The sequence below is a fragment of the Sarcophilus harrisii genome, chromosome 2 (genome assembly GCF_902635505.1).
Source record: "Sarcophilus harrisii chromosome 2, mSarHar1.11, whole genome shotgun sequence".
Lineage (NCBI taxonomy): Eukaryota > Metazoa > Chordata > Mammalia > Dasyuromorphia > Dasyuridae > Sarcophilus > Sarcophilus harrisii.
In genome coordinates, this window is record NC_045427.1 from 456,068,772 (window position 1) to 456,083,689 (window position 14,918).

At 37.4% G+C, this 14,918-nt stretch overlaps 1 protein-coding gene across 1 annotated transcript in view; it reads left to right on the top strand.

Annotated features, from left to right (window-relative positions):
• The window catches only part of CEP89 (centrosomal protein 89), a 142,814-nt gene extending 139,315 nt beyond the window's left edge, over window positions 1-3,499 (top strand). The window contains exon 19 of the mRNA XM_031954380.1: window positions 1,557-3,499. Coding sequence (XP_031810240.1) covers window positions 1,557-1,878 — 322 coding nt within the window. The 3' untranslated portion in view covers window positions 1,879-3,499. The remainder of the gene's footprint in view (window positions 1-1,556) is intronic.
• Window positions 3,500-14,918: the final 11,419 nt, after the last annotated feature.

A 14,918-nucleotide genomic window follows, 5' to 3' on the forward strand; every position in this document is an offset into this window, starting at 1 on the left:
ACCACTTAAGTTCAATCTAAGTAGGAGTGGTCCTGGACTAATTTTCAGCTCAATAGAGGTGCAGCTACTTGTAGAAATATCAGGTTCAAATCTCCAGCTAAATGAGACCACTTAAGTTCAAGCTAAGTAGGGAGTGATCCTGGATCAATCTTAATGAAACCACTTAACTAGCCTGAAGGGTAGGTCTCTGTCAGAGAAGAGTTTCAGGGCTCACCCCAAAAATCAAGGAGGACGGTTTCAGGGTTCCCCCCCATCAACACTCTTGTCTCATGCTCACAGCAGAGTTGTCATGGCTCAGTGAAAGGAGTGCTTCCTATGTTGAGGTGTGACAAATGAGGGGTGAGAGATACCCAGGCTGTGTCGCAAGATTTTTGCAAAAGAATTCGGAACAGTAGGTGAGGGTTTTTGGCAAAAATGGGGTTTATTACACTGAGAAACAACTTCTCAAGAGGCTCGTCCAAAAGGAATTTAGCAAAGGTCTGTTTTTAGCAAAGATGGGTTTGCACTGAGAAACTACCTGATGTCAGCTGGCCTCCTCCTCTCCCCTGGAGGCTGCCTTTCCTCATGTGCACCTCTTGGTTACAGCAGAAGCTTGCTAGTACATTTGCTGGCCTTAAGTCTCTCCCCCAGCCACACCTGTATCCATTCTGCCACTCAAGTGATTTTCCTGAAACACAGGTACAATCATGTCATATCTCTGCTCAAGAAGCTCCAGAGGCTCCCTGTTTTCTCCAGGAGCAAATAGACATTCGAAACTCTTCATAATGTAGCCCTCTTCTATTTTTCCTCTCTCCAACCTCTCTCTCCAACAAGTACTCCTCGATCCAGTGGCACTGGTCTCCTGACTGTGAACAAGACTGTCTTTCACTTCTGGTCCTTTTCTCTGGCTGCCACTCAGGCTGTGACTACTGCCCTCCCTAACACCTTTAATCTGTGTGAACTGATGTAATAATTAACAAAACCAAGAAAACGGTACAGACAGTGAATGCAGTAACATCAATGAAAAAGCCGCCCCTGCCCCCAATGTCACCAAGTAATAAAGAGTAACCAGAGTCAAAAGAGGAGGTATAAGAAAATGACTCCCCACTGTGTCTTATATAGAAGTTCATAAGGGATGCTAAAGGCAAATTGTTTTAAACTTTTCTAGTATTCTGATCAGATGAGAGTTTTTTGTTTTTTTTTTTTGTTTTTTTTTTTTTTTTTTACTTAAAAATACTATTTGGTAGTGGCAGCTAGGTGGTTCACTGGATACAGCATCAATCCTGAAGTCAGGAGGACTTGAGTTCAAAGTGACCTCAGTCACAACATTTCCTAGTGACCCTGGGCAAGTCATTTAACCCCAATTGCCTCAGGGTGGGGAATACTATTTAGGGAGGGAGAGAAGAAAATTTGGGGAAATTCTAGGAAAATTGGGGAAATAAAAACATCAATAAAAATTTATTTAAAAAAAGTTGTTCCTCTCAAGTTAAAATTTCTGTTGTCAGATTGTTCCACAAAGGACCTAGATGAGGAAGAGGTTATTTAAAACTTAACTTTTGTTTGTTTGTTTCTTGTAGAGAGGTGGAAGGTGAACTTGAAGTGGTTTGGCAATCTACTGCCAAAGAAAACCAAAGAATGAAAGAGTTCCTGCATACCACCTTTGGAAAGACACACTCATGGAAGAAAGCCAGCATCTATGAATCAGGCTTAAACCAGATCTCCAAAGAAGATTTAGTTGAAGGCTATGCTGTTAGCTATTGTGAGGTGAAGTCTTCTTCAGGCATCCAATTACCAGAAATGCCTGCTTTACATAATTTATACCAGACAGAACCCAGTGAGAACAAAGACACTACAGCCAAATCAGAACTTTTTCTCCAACAGGAAGCCAATTTATGTTGAAAAAGGAATTTTTCTATTCCCTATGCACAATATTTTTCTCCTCATAGCTGTGACATTCTTTACTTCATCTAAAAGGTGAAATAAATTGTCCAAGAAATCTAATTTAGATTTTTTAAAATATTATTTATATTTTTATATTGCATTGTAAAATCCTTATACTTTTTATCATGTAAAATGTACTATCCCAGTAGTCACTGTTCAATTCTAAGTGTTTTTTTTTAAATAAACAGGTAACCTAAGTAGGGAAATTTGAGCCCCAATCATCATCATATAACAGCAACAAGTCGAAGTCTGTTATAAAATAATTGTGTATTAAGGAGGAGTATGGTTTTGTCATGTTTTAGTAAGTAAATCATGTCAAGTAAAACTTTTGCCTCTGACCTAATAAGCTGTTTCAGTGATGTGTGCACAAATTTATGTGCATAGCACTCTTTAGCAGTGATGGTTTTGAGTTTTGATTTCTTGAAATTATAAAATAATAAAACTTATACAAGAGAAATAAAAGGTTATTTCTCATGACCAAACTGTTCCATGTTAGCATAGTTTGGAAATTTATAGACTGTTATTAAATATTTGATCAGTTTTCTTGTGTTTTTATTTATGGCATACCATTTGCCTATATCACTGGAGACATTCACAAAAATTTATTTTTTAAAGTCCTGCTTTCTGGCTGTTTAAGTTACAAATATTTGGCATATATATGAACCCATCCATAAGTCAGTATGTACCCAAAGTTTAAGTAATACCTCTTATTTCTGGGCTCCTTGAAACAGTCATGGCATTGATTTATATATGTAAAGAAGTTATTTAAGAATTAAAAGCTAAAAAAAGATAGTATTTCTTAGAATTAAATTCTGTTACTATATACTTTGTATATTAATGAGCTGTATCACTACCATATCCCAATGTGTCAAGTAACAGTGCTTTTGTTAAAAGATTTCTTTATATGGGAATTACTTTCAGTGATGCAAATCTTGGACCATGTACCTTTCAAAAAGATTTTTCCCCAAGTGCCTCATATTTTTAGACATTTAAAATGGCCAGAATTGCTATCTTTGTTATATTCTCCCTCTCGTGCACACACGAAAAATCATAAGATGTTGATCTTTTGATGTACCTATGATCTCATCATTAATTATTCAGAGAAAATTCCTTTTTGCTTCAGACTTTATCGAGCTTGTTCAGAACTCAAAAACAAATTTTTTACAAAGTAGGTAATTACAGAGAATATAGCTCCTCTCATCAGCTTGCATAGTCCCTGGAAATTGCTTTGACTGGTGACATTATGTTCTCTATGTGGCAGCCAGATTCTCCTCACCAACTCCTCCATGTCCCCTGTATCGCTCTACTTTTGTACATGTCCATCATGGCTGTAATTTACATTCTCCCTCTTCACGTCTCAGAATTTTTAGCTCCCGGCATGGCTCAGCTCAGCTCATGGACCACCGTTTATGCTGCCTTTCTCCTCCTCCTCCAAGTACGTTTTTTAAATCTGTTTTCACATTCTGTTTCCCCCGGTAGAATGTAAGCTTCTTGAGGGCAAGGACTGTTTTTGTTTTGTCTTTGTATGCTGGGGACATAAGACATAATTGGTCTACAATAAAATGCTTATTGAACTGGGTTTGGAAGTTCTTGTGTTCAGTCAATTTTAAGAGATAATTTTCCTTTCTCTCTAACTTCAGTATCGTAGATATTACAAATAAAAGGATAGCATTTAGGTGTAACACATGTTGTCAATGAAGTTCACGTCCTTTTTTAAAGGTGAGAAGCCCAAGGCAGACGGGTGAAATGATTTGCCCGAGATCACCGAGATAATAGTTTCTGAGTCTGAATTCGAACTCAGCTTCCTAACCTCCAATCTCGCTTTGCGTCCAGCGCGCCAGCTAGCTGAGGAAACGGTCAGGATCGGGGTCGGAGCCCTTGGCGTCCGCCGCGCGCTCCTCTGCTCCCGGCCGCTCCCGGGGCACGGGCCGCCTTTGCCTCCCAGCTCTGGGGCGCCCTTACAGGCTCCTTAGTATGTAGGATGACATCGTAAATAACCTGGGGCGGTCCCCCGAGACCGCTGAGCCCTCTCCCAGGCGGGGCAGCCCACGGGAAAGGAGCGCAGGGCTGTGAACCCCCGAGGGCAAGGACGGCCGCTCGCCGGGCCCTGAGGGCAGGTGGCGAGCAGGAATCTCCCACCAAGCCTGGCTGGGGGGGGGGGGGGGGCAGCCCGCTTACAGGGACCGGCCGGATCTGGCATGAACGATCTGCAGTAATAGTGGGCGCCCAGAGGGATGCCCTGCAGCCGGGGGCAACGTGAGGCCGCGGCGGGATCGGAGGCGAGGGCCAGGGACTGGCTCCGGAGAGTGAAGCGGGGGAGGAGGAGGAAGAGAGGAGCCAGTCGCCAGGGCCCGTGTGTTACACAAGCCCAGGGCATGAATCCCGCCCGACTGTCCTAACTACACTTTGCTCTGTTCCTACGTCGTCATCTCCCTAGTTTCTCATTTTGCCAGTTTTGGCCACGGACGTTAAAGGAGGTAGCTCATGACAGAGGCAAGGAAACAACCTGCAACGACTCTTTTCCCAGCACGCTTCACTGCTTTCCGTTGCGGTTCCGAATACGCACGGTGCAGTTGTGGACCTCCAAGTTCACATAGTATGAATCTTACTTTCCGTAAAGCTCTAATGTATTTTACTGTTCCAAGTATTCTAATACTTTGCAAATTGACGATCTATTTGTAGCGTCACAGGTAGTGCCTTATTTTTCAGAATAACATTCTCTGATAGATAACGCCGAGCCTTACATGCTTGAAAGTGGTGAGATTCATTGCATAGGGTTGGAGGGGACAAAGGCAGCTATCCAAACGGCCTAGAAAATGTCAGGGAATACTTTAGTAGCAGGACGGTTTCCCTAAAGAAGGAAATCATAAAACGCCTTGAAATCCGTGAAAACAGTAGGCAGAGTTCTGAGGCGGAATCTTGAAGAAAGTTTTTTGTTTTGTTTAAACAACTAAACTAAGTAACCTGCAAAAATAGACCATAGGGATCATGGGATTTAGATCTCTGAGAGTCCTTACATCCTATTCGATCCCTTCATTTTAGAAGAAGAAAACGGATGTGTATTGTTTCTAGTTTTTTAGGTAGGTTGTATTGTTGTCATTGTTTTTAATAAGGTAAAATGGTTTTATTGCAAATCTTTGAATATTGAAAGCAATGCAAATTTCATTTGATTTTTCATGACTTATTTTTTATCTCTTAGCAGCAGTCTCTAGCATGGAATCATGCTGGGAGTATGTGTCAGTAAATATGAGATGAATTAATGAATCAAAGTGTAAAAGTGGCTGCAAAATGAAGTTATATTAGAGAGTAAGATTCTCTTACAACTTCCTATCAACAGTTTGCTATCTCTTAAATGGGGACACTCCTCTCTCTCTAAAGGTTTACTGATTTCTGATAGGGAGAATCGTGGTAGAGTCTCTTGTGTAGTATGATCAAGAAAAGGGGCCTAGGGACAAAGGTAGAAAGCTTTCCTTTTCCCTGTATGTCATACACACTTCACTTAACCAGCATTCAAAAAAAAAAAAAAAATCCCCACAACTTCTTTTGCTGATTGGTGAAAATCACTATGGCTTTGAATCACTAGTAGCAATCTATCTCTTTTGAGTCCCTGGTAGCAATCTATCTCTATTCACTGCTCCTGCATACTATTTTTTTTTTTTTTTTTGGCATTTCTGAACATGTACAGTACAATTGTAATTGATGTTTAAGAGCATGACCCAGAAATTGCATAAGATGCTAAAGTATAAATCCTCAAAGACACAATTTATGTCAAGAGATTAAAGTGCTTTAATGGTGTAACTTTTAATATTTTAATATTATTTGGCTACATAAGATTAGGAAGGTAAATATTAATAGACTTCCACTTCCAGCTTTAGGATAAGAGAACTTTTCTTAAGCAGAAAGAAATCTTTGTGATAATAAAAACAGTCTGAGATGTGCATAGCCTATAACCTTTCTGAAAGGAAAAACATTAACTTGGATAGAAATTAAGAGACAAAAGGAAAAGGCAAAACAAATAAACACCTAATTCCAAGTCTGGTAGAATTTTTTGCCATTAATTAACTCTAGGTCTTCAGGCAAGGTTTTAAATCTACTTATCTCACATTGCCACATAGTTATACCTTAATTAACAATAGACAGTTAATTTATTAGACCCCATACTACTTGCCATACATTGTGCTAAGACCTGATACAAAGAAAGGCAAGAAACAGTTTCTATTCTCAATCTCAGAATCTAATGAGGAAAACAAAAAGCCAACAAATGCACAAGCTATATAGAATAAATAGAAAATAATTAAGAGAGGGAAGACATTAGAATTAGGAGGGATTGGAAAAAGCTTCATATAGAAGGTAAGATTTTAGTTGGGACAATTGGTGATTATGAAACATTTCTTATAAACACTCAAATGTTACATAGGATAATAAAGTTTGTAAATATCTAGAAATATTTAAGCATAGTGGAAAAAGTTGAACTTGGAGAAAATGGATTCATAGGAAAATGATATACATAATTTGTTGTTTTATCATTTCAGTTATGTCAAATTCTTTGTGATTCCATTTGGGGTTTTATTGGCAAAGATAGTTTACCATTTCCTTCTCCAATTCATTATACAGATGAGAAAACTGATGCAAATAAGGTTAAGTGACTTGTCCAGGACCACACAGCTAGTAAATGTCTGAGGTTGGATTTGAACTCAGGAAGATAAATCTTCTTAACTCTAGGCCTAGATTGCCAACCAGCTGCCCAATATATATTATACAACAATGTAAGTGGAAAAAATAAAAATAAACCTGAATTCTATATAGTTATAATCATCTAAAAAATTCATTATAGGTGAGGTGACTATGGGTGTACAATGTTGCATATACTGGAAAATTAGTCAATATGTTGTTTGCTTTTACTGAACTGATTTTTTCCCCCTCTTTAAAAGTCTTTACTATATGAAATGACTCACTGGGAAGGATAAAGATATGTTTGTAACTAAATGATATAAAAACAAAAGACATCAATAAAAATAAAGATGTTTTGTAGATGTAGTCAAAGGCATTGGTTAACTAGCTTCGCAGCCTTGTGAAGTTTCTTTCTCACTCTAACCTCAATATCCTCATCTATAAAGTGAGGATGATAATTCCTGTTCTCATGGGTTGAAAAGTGGGTCAAAGGGGATTTTGTAGGCTAATATACTTTATAACTTAAAATGTTATATAAGAAAATATTATATAGTAATTTTCCCAATCTCATCTATTTAGTAAATTATAGATACCAGAAAATGATATATGAGCAAAAAAGGAATAGTTTCATATTGAAATTTAATAAGTATAAATCAAACCCTATAACAAGGAGACCAAAAGTGGCCTAGAAAGGACCCCATCAGCAAACACATGGCTTTTTTGCCAAAAGAAGTATGTCAGACAATGGCAACAATGACTTAGAATACAAAACAATCTGTTAAATCTTTACAAGAGACGTAGTGGAAGGATAAAATCACCTTAAAAAAAACTTAACAAGATGCCAAAGCTAGATCATCTTGTGGGCACTTGTGGATGAAAGTAGAAGGTCAACAGATGAAAGCCAAATAAGATGTAGAGGAGAGAGCCAAGATAGCAGAGTAAATGTGTGAACTTGCCTGAGCTCTCCCAAATTCCCTTCCAAACAACATTAAAATAATGCCTCAAAATGAATTCTGAAGCAGCAGAATAAAAGAGGACAGGGAAACAATTTTCCAGCCCAAGACCATTGAGAAGGATGACAATAAAGGTTTGTTTCACTGCATGAGAGGGCACTGCAGTCAAGTGTAGCTGGCATCCAACCAGTCCCACACCAGGCCTTGGAAATAACTGAATTAAAGGCAGAAGACTTCAGAATTCTCAGCCAACAGACAACAAAGGGTTCTAACCACTGGCCGGGAGTTTACAAATAACCTTTTGCTGGCACTTGGTCCAGAATTCTCATGGATCTGACTCACATTCCCAGGGGAGAAGGAGCATTAGCAGGAGCAGGGACCTGGTCACAGTTCCAGATAGAAAAGAGTACTTGTGGCCACTCACAGATTAGAACATAGGCCAAGAGAGCAGTGACCACACTGCCCTGGAAGTTCTTGGAAGAAGTGAAAACTTAACAATTCCCCAAAACTATTTCTGAAAACACCATCACAAAAAAACCTGAAGCTTGGAACAGTGCCCCTTCCACCACAGGAGCAGAGCCCAATTTTAACATAAAGTTTTAAAAAAGTTACTATGGGGATAGGGAAGATCAAAACAAAAATTCATAAGAAGACAACAGTGTCAAAAAAGTTATTTGCAAAGCCTAAAAGAAAAATGTAGATTGGTCTGAGCAATGCACCCCTTCTCTCTTCCCACACACAAAGAATTCTTGAAAGATCTCAAAAAGGATTTTAAAAATCAAATAAGTAAGGTAGAGGAAAAATTAGGGAAAAGAAATGAGTGATGAAAAAATCATGAAAAAAAAGTCAGCACCTTGGTAAAGAAAGTGCTAAAGAAAATAACACCTTTAAAAAGAAAATAGTCTAAAAAATAAAAAAGCACAAAAATCGACTGAAGAGAACTCTTTTAAAAGCAGAATTAACTTAAATAGGAAAAAAATGTACAAATGTTCAGTGAAGTTCTCTTCTACTTAAAAATTAGCCAAATGGAAAAAGAGGTACAAAAGCTTCCTGAAGGAAATAATTCTTTAAAAAATTGAATTGGGCAAGTGGAAACTAATGACTCCTTGAAACATCAAGAAAACACAAAATAAAAAGAATGAAAAAATAGAAGAAAATGTGAAATATCTCATTGGAGAAACAACAGCTCTGAAAAACAGATCAAGGAGAAGCATTTTAAGAATTATTGGGGAGCAGCCAATTGCTCCAGTGGATAGGACATTGACCCTGAAATCAGGAATACTTGAATTCAAATCCACCCTCAGACACTTGACTCTTACTAGCTGTGTAACCCTGGACAAAACATTTAATCCTGATGGCCTTGAGGGGAAAAGAACTATTGGAGTATGTAAAAGCCATGATTAAACACACACACACACACACACACACACACACACAAAACCTAGACATCATCCTTAAAAAAATTAGGGGCACAAAGAGATTATAAAGAAGGGAAAGGGACCTGTATGTGCACGAATGTTTGTGGCAGCCCTCTTTGTAGTGGCTAGAAACTGGAAATTGAATGGATGTCCATCAGTTGGAGAATGGCTGAATAAATTGTGGTATATGAAATTTATGGAATATTATGTTCTGTAAGAAATGACCAACAGGATGATTTCAGAAAGGCCTGGAGACTTAAAAACTGATGCTGAGGAAAAAGGACCAGGAGATCATTATATACTTCAACAAAATATAGATGATGACCAGTTCTGTGGACCGGCCATCCTCAGCAACAGATCAACCAAATATTTCCAATGGAGGGTAATGAACTGAACAGCCACGCCCAGAGAAAGAACTTGGGAGATGACTAAAAATCATTACATTGAATTCCCAATCCCTATATTTATGCCAATTGCATTTTTGATTTCCTTCCAAAGTAAACTTTTCAGAGTCTGATTTTTTTACAGCAAAAAATGTTTTGGTCATGTATACTTATTGTGTATCTAATTTATATTTTAATGTATTTAAATCACTGGTCATCCTGCCATCTAGGGAGGGGATGGGGGTAAGAATGAAAAATTGAAAAGAGGTTTGGCAATTGTTAATGCTGTAAAGTTACCCATGCATATAACCTGTAAATAAAAGGCTATTAAATAAATTAAAAAAAAAAAGAAAAAAAAATTAGGGGCAGCTAGGTGGTGCAGTGAATAGAGCACCAGTCCTGAAGTCAGGCGGACCTGAGTTCAAATCTGGTCTCAGACACTTAACATTTCCTAGCTGTGTGATCCTGGGCAGGTCACTTAACTCCAATTGCCTCAGTGAAAAAAAAGGAAGATAGGAAAGAAAGGAGGAAGGAAGGAAAGAAAGGAGGGAGGAAGGAAAGAAAGAAAGGAGGGAGGAAGGAAAGAAAGGAGGGAGGAAGGAAAGAAGGAAGGAAAGGAGGGAGGAAGAGAGGGAGGGAGGGAGGGAGAGAAAGAGAAGGAGAGAGGGAGGAAAACTGCCCTGACCTAAAACCAGAGGTTAAAAAAAATTTACTGATCACCTCTTCAAAGTGATTTCAAAATAAATCTTCCAGGAATATTATAGTCAAATCCTAAAACTCCTGGGTAAAGGAAAAAATACTGCCAGTAACCAAAAGAAAACAATTCCAATATCAGGCAATCACAGTCAGGATAAAATAAGATTTGCAGTTTCTACATTAAATGATCAGCTTAGATTGATATTCTAAAGAACAAAAGAGCTAGGATTACAACAAAGAATAATCTACCCAGCAAAACTTCAGAGAGAAAAATGTCTATTTAATGAAATAGAGCATTTTTGAGCACTCTTGATGAAAAAGCCAGAACTAATAGAAAATTTGACTTTCAAATGCAAGATTTAAGAGAAGTCTGATAAATAGGAAAGAGAAATTATAAGGGATTCAATAAAATCAAACTGATTACAGTCCTACATGGGAAGGTGATACTTGTAGTTCTCATTCTCTCTCTCTCTCTCTCTCTCTCTCTCTTCCCCCTGAGGCAATTGGGGTTCAGTGACTTGCCCAGGGTCACACAGCCAGGAAGTGTTAAGTGTCTGAGGTCAGATTTGAACTCAGGTCCTCCTGACTTCAGGGCTGGTGCTCTGTCCACTGTGCCACTGAGCTGCCCCAATACTTGTAATTCTCAAAAATTTTATCTTATTAGGGCAGTTATAAAGTATAAACAGATAGAGGGCATAGTGTGAGTTGACTATGATGGGATGATATCCACAAAACTAAAACTCAAGGGTCAGAAAGAGGTATGCACTAGGAAAAGGGTTAAGAGAGAAGTAGAATGGAATAAATTATCTCACATAAAGGAGGCATGGAAGAGCTTTAATACCCGGGGATGGAAATGGTGGGCAAATCTTGATCCTTACTCTTATCAAAATTGGCTCAAATAAGGAATAGAAATATTCCTTTCAAGAGATATAGAAATTTATCTTATCTAATAGGGACACAGGCAAAGAGGATAAGATAGTCTTCTGGAAAGTAATTTGGAACTATGCCCAAAGGGCTATAAAACTGTATATACCCTTTGATCCAGTAATACCAGTAATAGGCCTGTATCCCAAAGAGATTTTTAAAAAGGGAAAAGGGAAAAGTATTTATAGCAGCTCTTTTTGTGGTGGCAAAGACAGGAAACTGAGGGAATACTTATCAATTGGAGAATGACTGAACAAGTTGTAGTAAATAATTATGATAAAATACTATTGTACTAGAAGAAATTATTTCAGAATGATTTCAGAAAAGCCTGGAAAAGCTTATATGAACCAATCCAAAGTGAAGTAATAAGAGAAAGGGGGAGGTAATAGAAGGGACGACAGATTGGAGGAGGCAGTGGTCAGAAGCAAAACTATTTTGAGGAAGGAAAGAGTAAAAGGAAAGAGAGAAGTATAAATAGAAAGAAAGTAGGATTCAGGGAAATACATAGTAATCATAACTTTGAGTGAGAATGGGATGAACTCACCCATAAAATGGAAGCAGATGGCAGAGTAAATTATGTGATTTACATATAAAGGAAGATATTATAAGTAAATTAATGCAACATGGAATAATTTACTTGTCTTATCTATGGATAAGGGAAGGATTTATAATCAAGTAAGAGGTAGAGAATATTATAGTATGTAAAATGGAGAATTTTTATTACATTTAATCAAAAAGATTTTGCATAAACAAAACCAGTGCAACCAAGATTAGAAGGAAAGCAGAAAACTGGGGGGAAGAGAATTATCACAAATTTCTCCTATAAAGATCTCATTTTTCAAATGTATAGAAAATGAGTCAATTTTATTTATTTATTTATTTATTTTTATTTAATAGCCTTTTATTTACAGGTTATATGCATGGGTAACTTTATAGCATTAACAACTGCCAAACCTCTTGTTCCAATTTTTCACCTCTTACCCCCCCCCTCCCTAGATGGCAGGATGACCAGTAGATGTTAAATACATTAAAATATAAATTAGATACACAATAAGTATACATGACCAAAACGTTATTTTGCTGTACAAAAAGAATCAGACTCTGAAATATTGTACAATTAGCTTGTGAAGGAAATCAAAAATGCAGGTGGGCATAAATATAGGGATTGGGAATTCAATGTAATGGTTTTAGTCATCTCCCAGAGTTCTTTCTCTGGGTAGCTGGTTCAGTTCATTACTGCTCCATTGGAAATGATTTGGTTGATCTCGTTGCTGAGGATGGCCAGGTCCATCAGAACTGGTCATCATATAGTATTGTTGTTGAAGTATATAATGATCTCCTGGTCCTGCTCATTTCACTCAGCATCAGTTCATGTAAGTTTCTCCAGGCCTTTCTGAAATCATCCTGTTGGTCATTTCTTACAGAACAATAATTTTCCATAATATTCATATAACACAATTTATTCAGCCATTCTCCAACTGATGGACATCCATTCAATTTCCAGTTTCTAGCCACTACAAAAAGGGCTGCCACAAACATTCGTGCACATACAGGTCCCTTTCCCTTCTTTATAATCAATGAGTCAATTTTATAAGAATATAAGTCATTCTCCAGATGATAAATGGCAGTATTCAAAGAAATCAGAGCTATGGTCATGTGAAAAAATGCTTTAAATCACTATTGATTAGAGAAATGCACATTAAAACAACTCTAGGGTCCCACCTCACACTTCTCAGATTGGCTAATATGATAGAAAAAGAAAATGACAAATGTTGGAGGGGATGTGGGAAATTTGAGACACTAATACACTATTGATAGAATTGTAAACTGATCCAATTATTCTGGAGAACAACTTGGAACTATTCCCAAAAGGTTATAAAGTTGTGAATATGCTTTGATCCAGCAATAACACTGTATTAGTTTGTATTCCAATAAAGTTTTAAAAGGGGAGGGAAAGATCTATATGAACAAAAAATACTTATAGCAGCTCTTTTTATGGTGGCAAACAACTAGAAACTAAGGCTAACAAATTGTGTTAGATAATCATGTAATGTAATGAGCCAGAACTCTGGAGAAAGGTGTTAACTTGGTGGAATTGATAATACAATGGTTATCTAGTTTAGCATAGTGATTAATAGTTCTCTAGTTCAGTATAATTGATTTAATCTTACAACAAATAATGGTTCCCTAGTGATATAATGATTGGCTTATACTCAGTATACTGTAATGATGTAATTGTAATAGAGTATATAAATTGCACACAAACTCAGCCAGAGACAGAGAAGATGGGACCACCATCCTGGTGGCTCTCCTGCCTCCTGCACTTTGAGAGAGAAGAAATTCCATCTTGGCCAGCCTCTGGTGGCTCTCCTGTCTCCTGCATGCCTCCATTAAAACCAAAACCCATTCCAGAGAGCCTCCAGAAAGCTAGCCCAGCCCCAGGCGAAGGAGACAATAAAGACTTTGGACTCTATTCCTGACCATTCTCGTGATTATTATTCTGCTGAGACAAAGGCTGGTTGCGAGACCTCCAGAAAGCTAACCAGGACATTACAATGGAATACTATTGTTCTATAAGAAATGATGGGCAGGATGCTTTCAGAAAAGCCTGGAAAAACTTACTTTAACTGATACAGAGTGAAGTGAGCAGAACCAGGAGAACATCATACCCACTAATAGCAATATTGTACAAAGATCAACTGAATAACTTAGCTATTCTTAGCAATACAATGATCTAAGACAATTCTGAAGGACTTGTGATGAAAAATGCTATCCGCCTCCAGAAAAGAACTGATGGAAGTCTGAATGTAGATCATGGCATACTTTAAAAAAAAATTTCTTTTTCTTTTTCAAATCTGTTTTCTTTCACAACATGACTTAAATGAAAATATATTTGTGGTGACATTATCACTACACATGTATAACCTATTTTAATTTACTTGCCTTCTCAATGAGAGGAGAGAAGAAGGAGGGAGAGGGAAAGAATTTGGAACTGAAAATTTTAAAAAACAAATATAGAAATTGTTTTTTATGTAACTGGAAAAACAAAATACTTTTCAAATTGAACTGGAAATCTCCTTTAAAAAGAAAGTCTATAAAAGTTTTTTTTTCAATAAAAGCCTTTTTTTTTTTAACCATCAAGAACAGTGGGATAACCACACTTAGACTCTAATATCACACTTCTACACATGCTTATAAAGAAGACAGAAATGATGCTGAAGAAAACAGATTGGAAAACATGCCTGAACTGGACCAAATATACGCAGGGGAAACCTATACAATAGGAGACACACTTATGAGTTATTGAGATTTTAATTCTCAAGTTCTATAAAGGTGAGAAAGAGACTATGGGGGAGGGAAATCTCAGATTATTGTCTCCAAAACGATGACCAGGAGAATAGCAACAATTGCCTCCAAGTTACACTTATACTTTCCTCATTTATTTGAGGTTTTATGAGTATGATCCATATTATACATTAAAGGTATCTTTAATGAGGGTATTAGAAGGAAAATGCCCTTTTGCAGATATTATTCCAAAGTAGATCAGATAGATAGGTTGGTAGATGGGTAGATAGATAGATAATAAAGAATTTATATCTGTACCATCACAAAGTTGACTGAAAATTGCAGAGAATGCAAGCTTTCAATGTACTTATTATAAAAAGATATTTAGTTGACTAAAACACTACCTTAAGAGCTCTCTTCCAACAAGTCCTCTCCCACACATAGGTCCCAGGTACACAAGATTCCTTCGAAACTATTATACTTTGTAAAGCTTAGCAGAAGTAATCTTATTTGATGACCCATTGACCATAAATATCAAGTGAGGCATAAAGCAGACTGAGATACTTGCTAAAGATCCTTGCTGCTATCATGGAAAAGATCCAGTGTACAATCCAGGATTAAGAAGGATTCCATATAGATCACAAAATCCTTGACATGGTGCTGGTTGC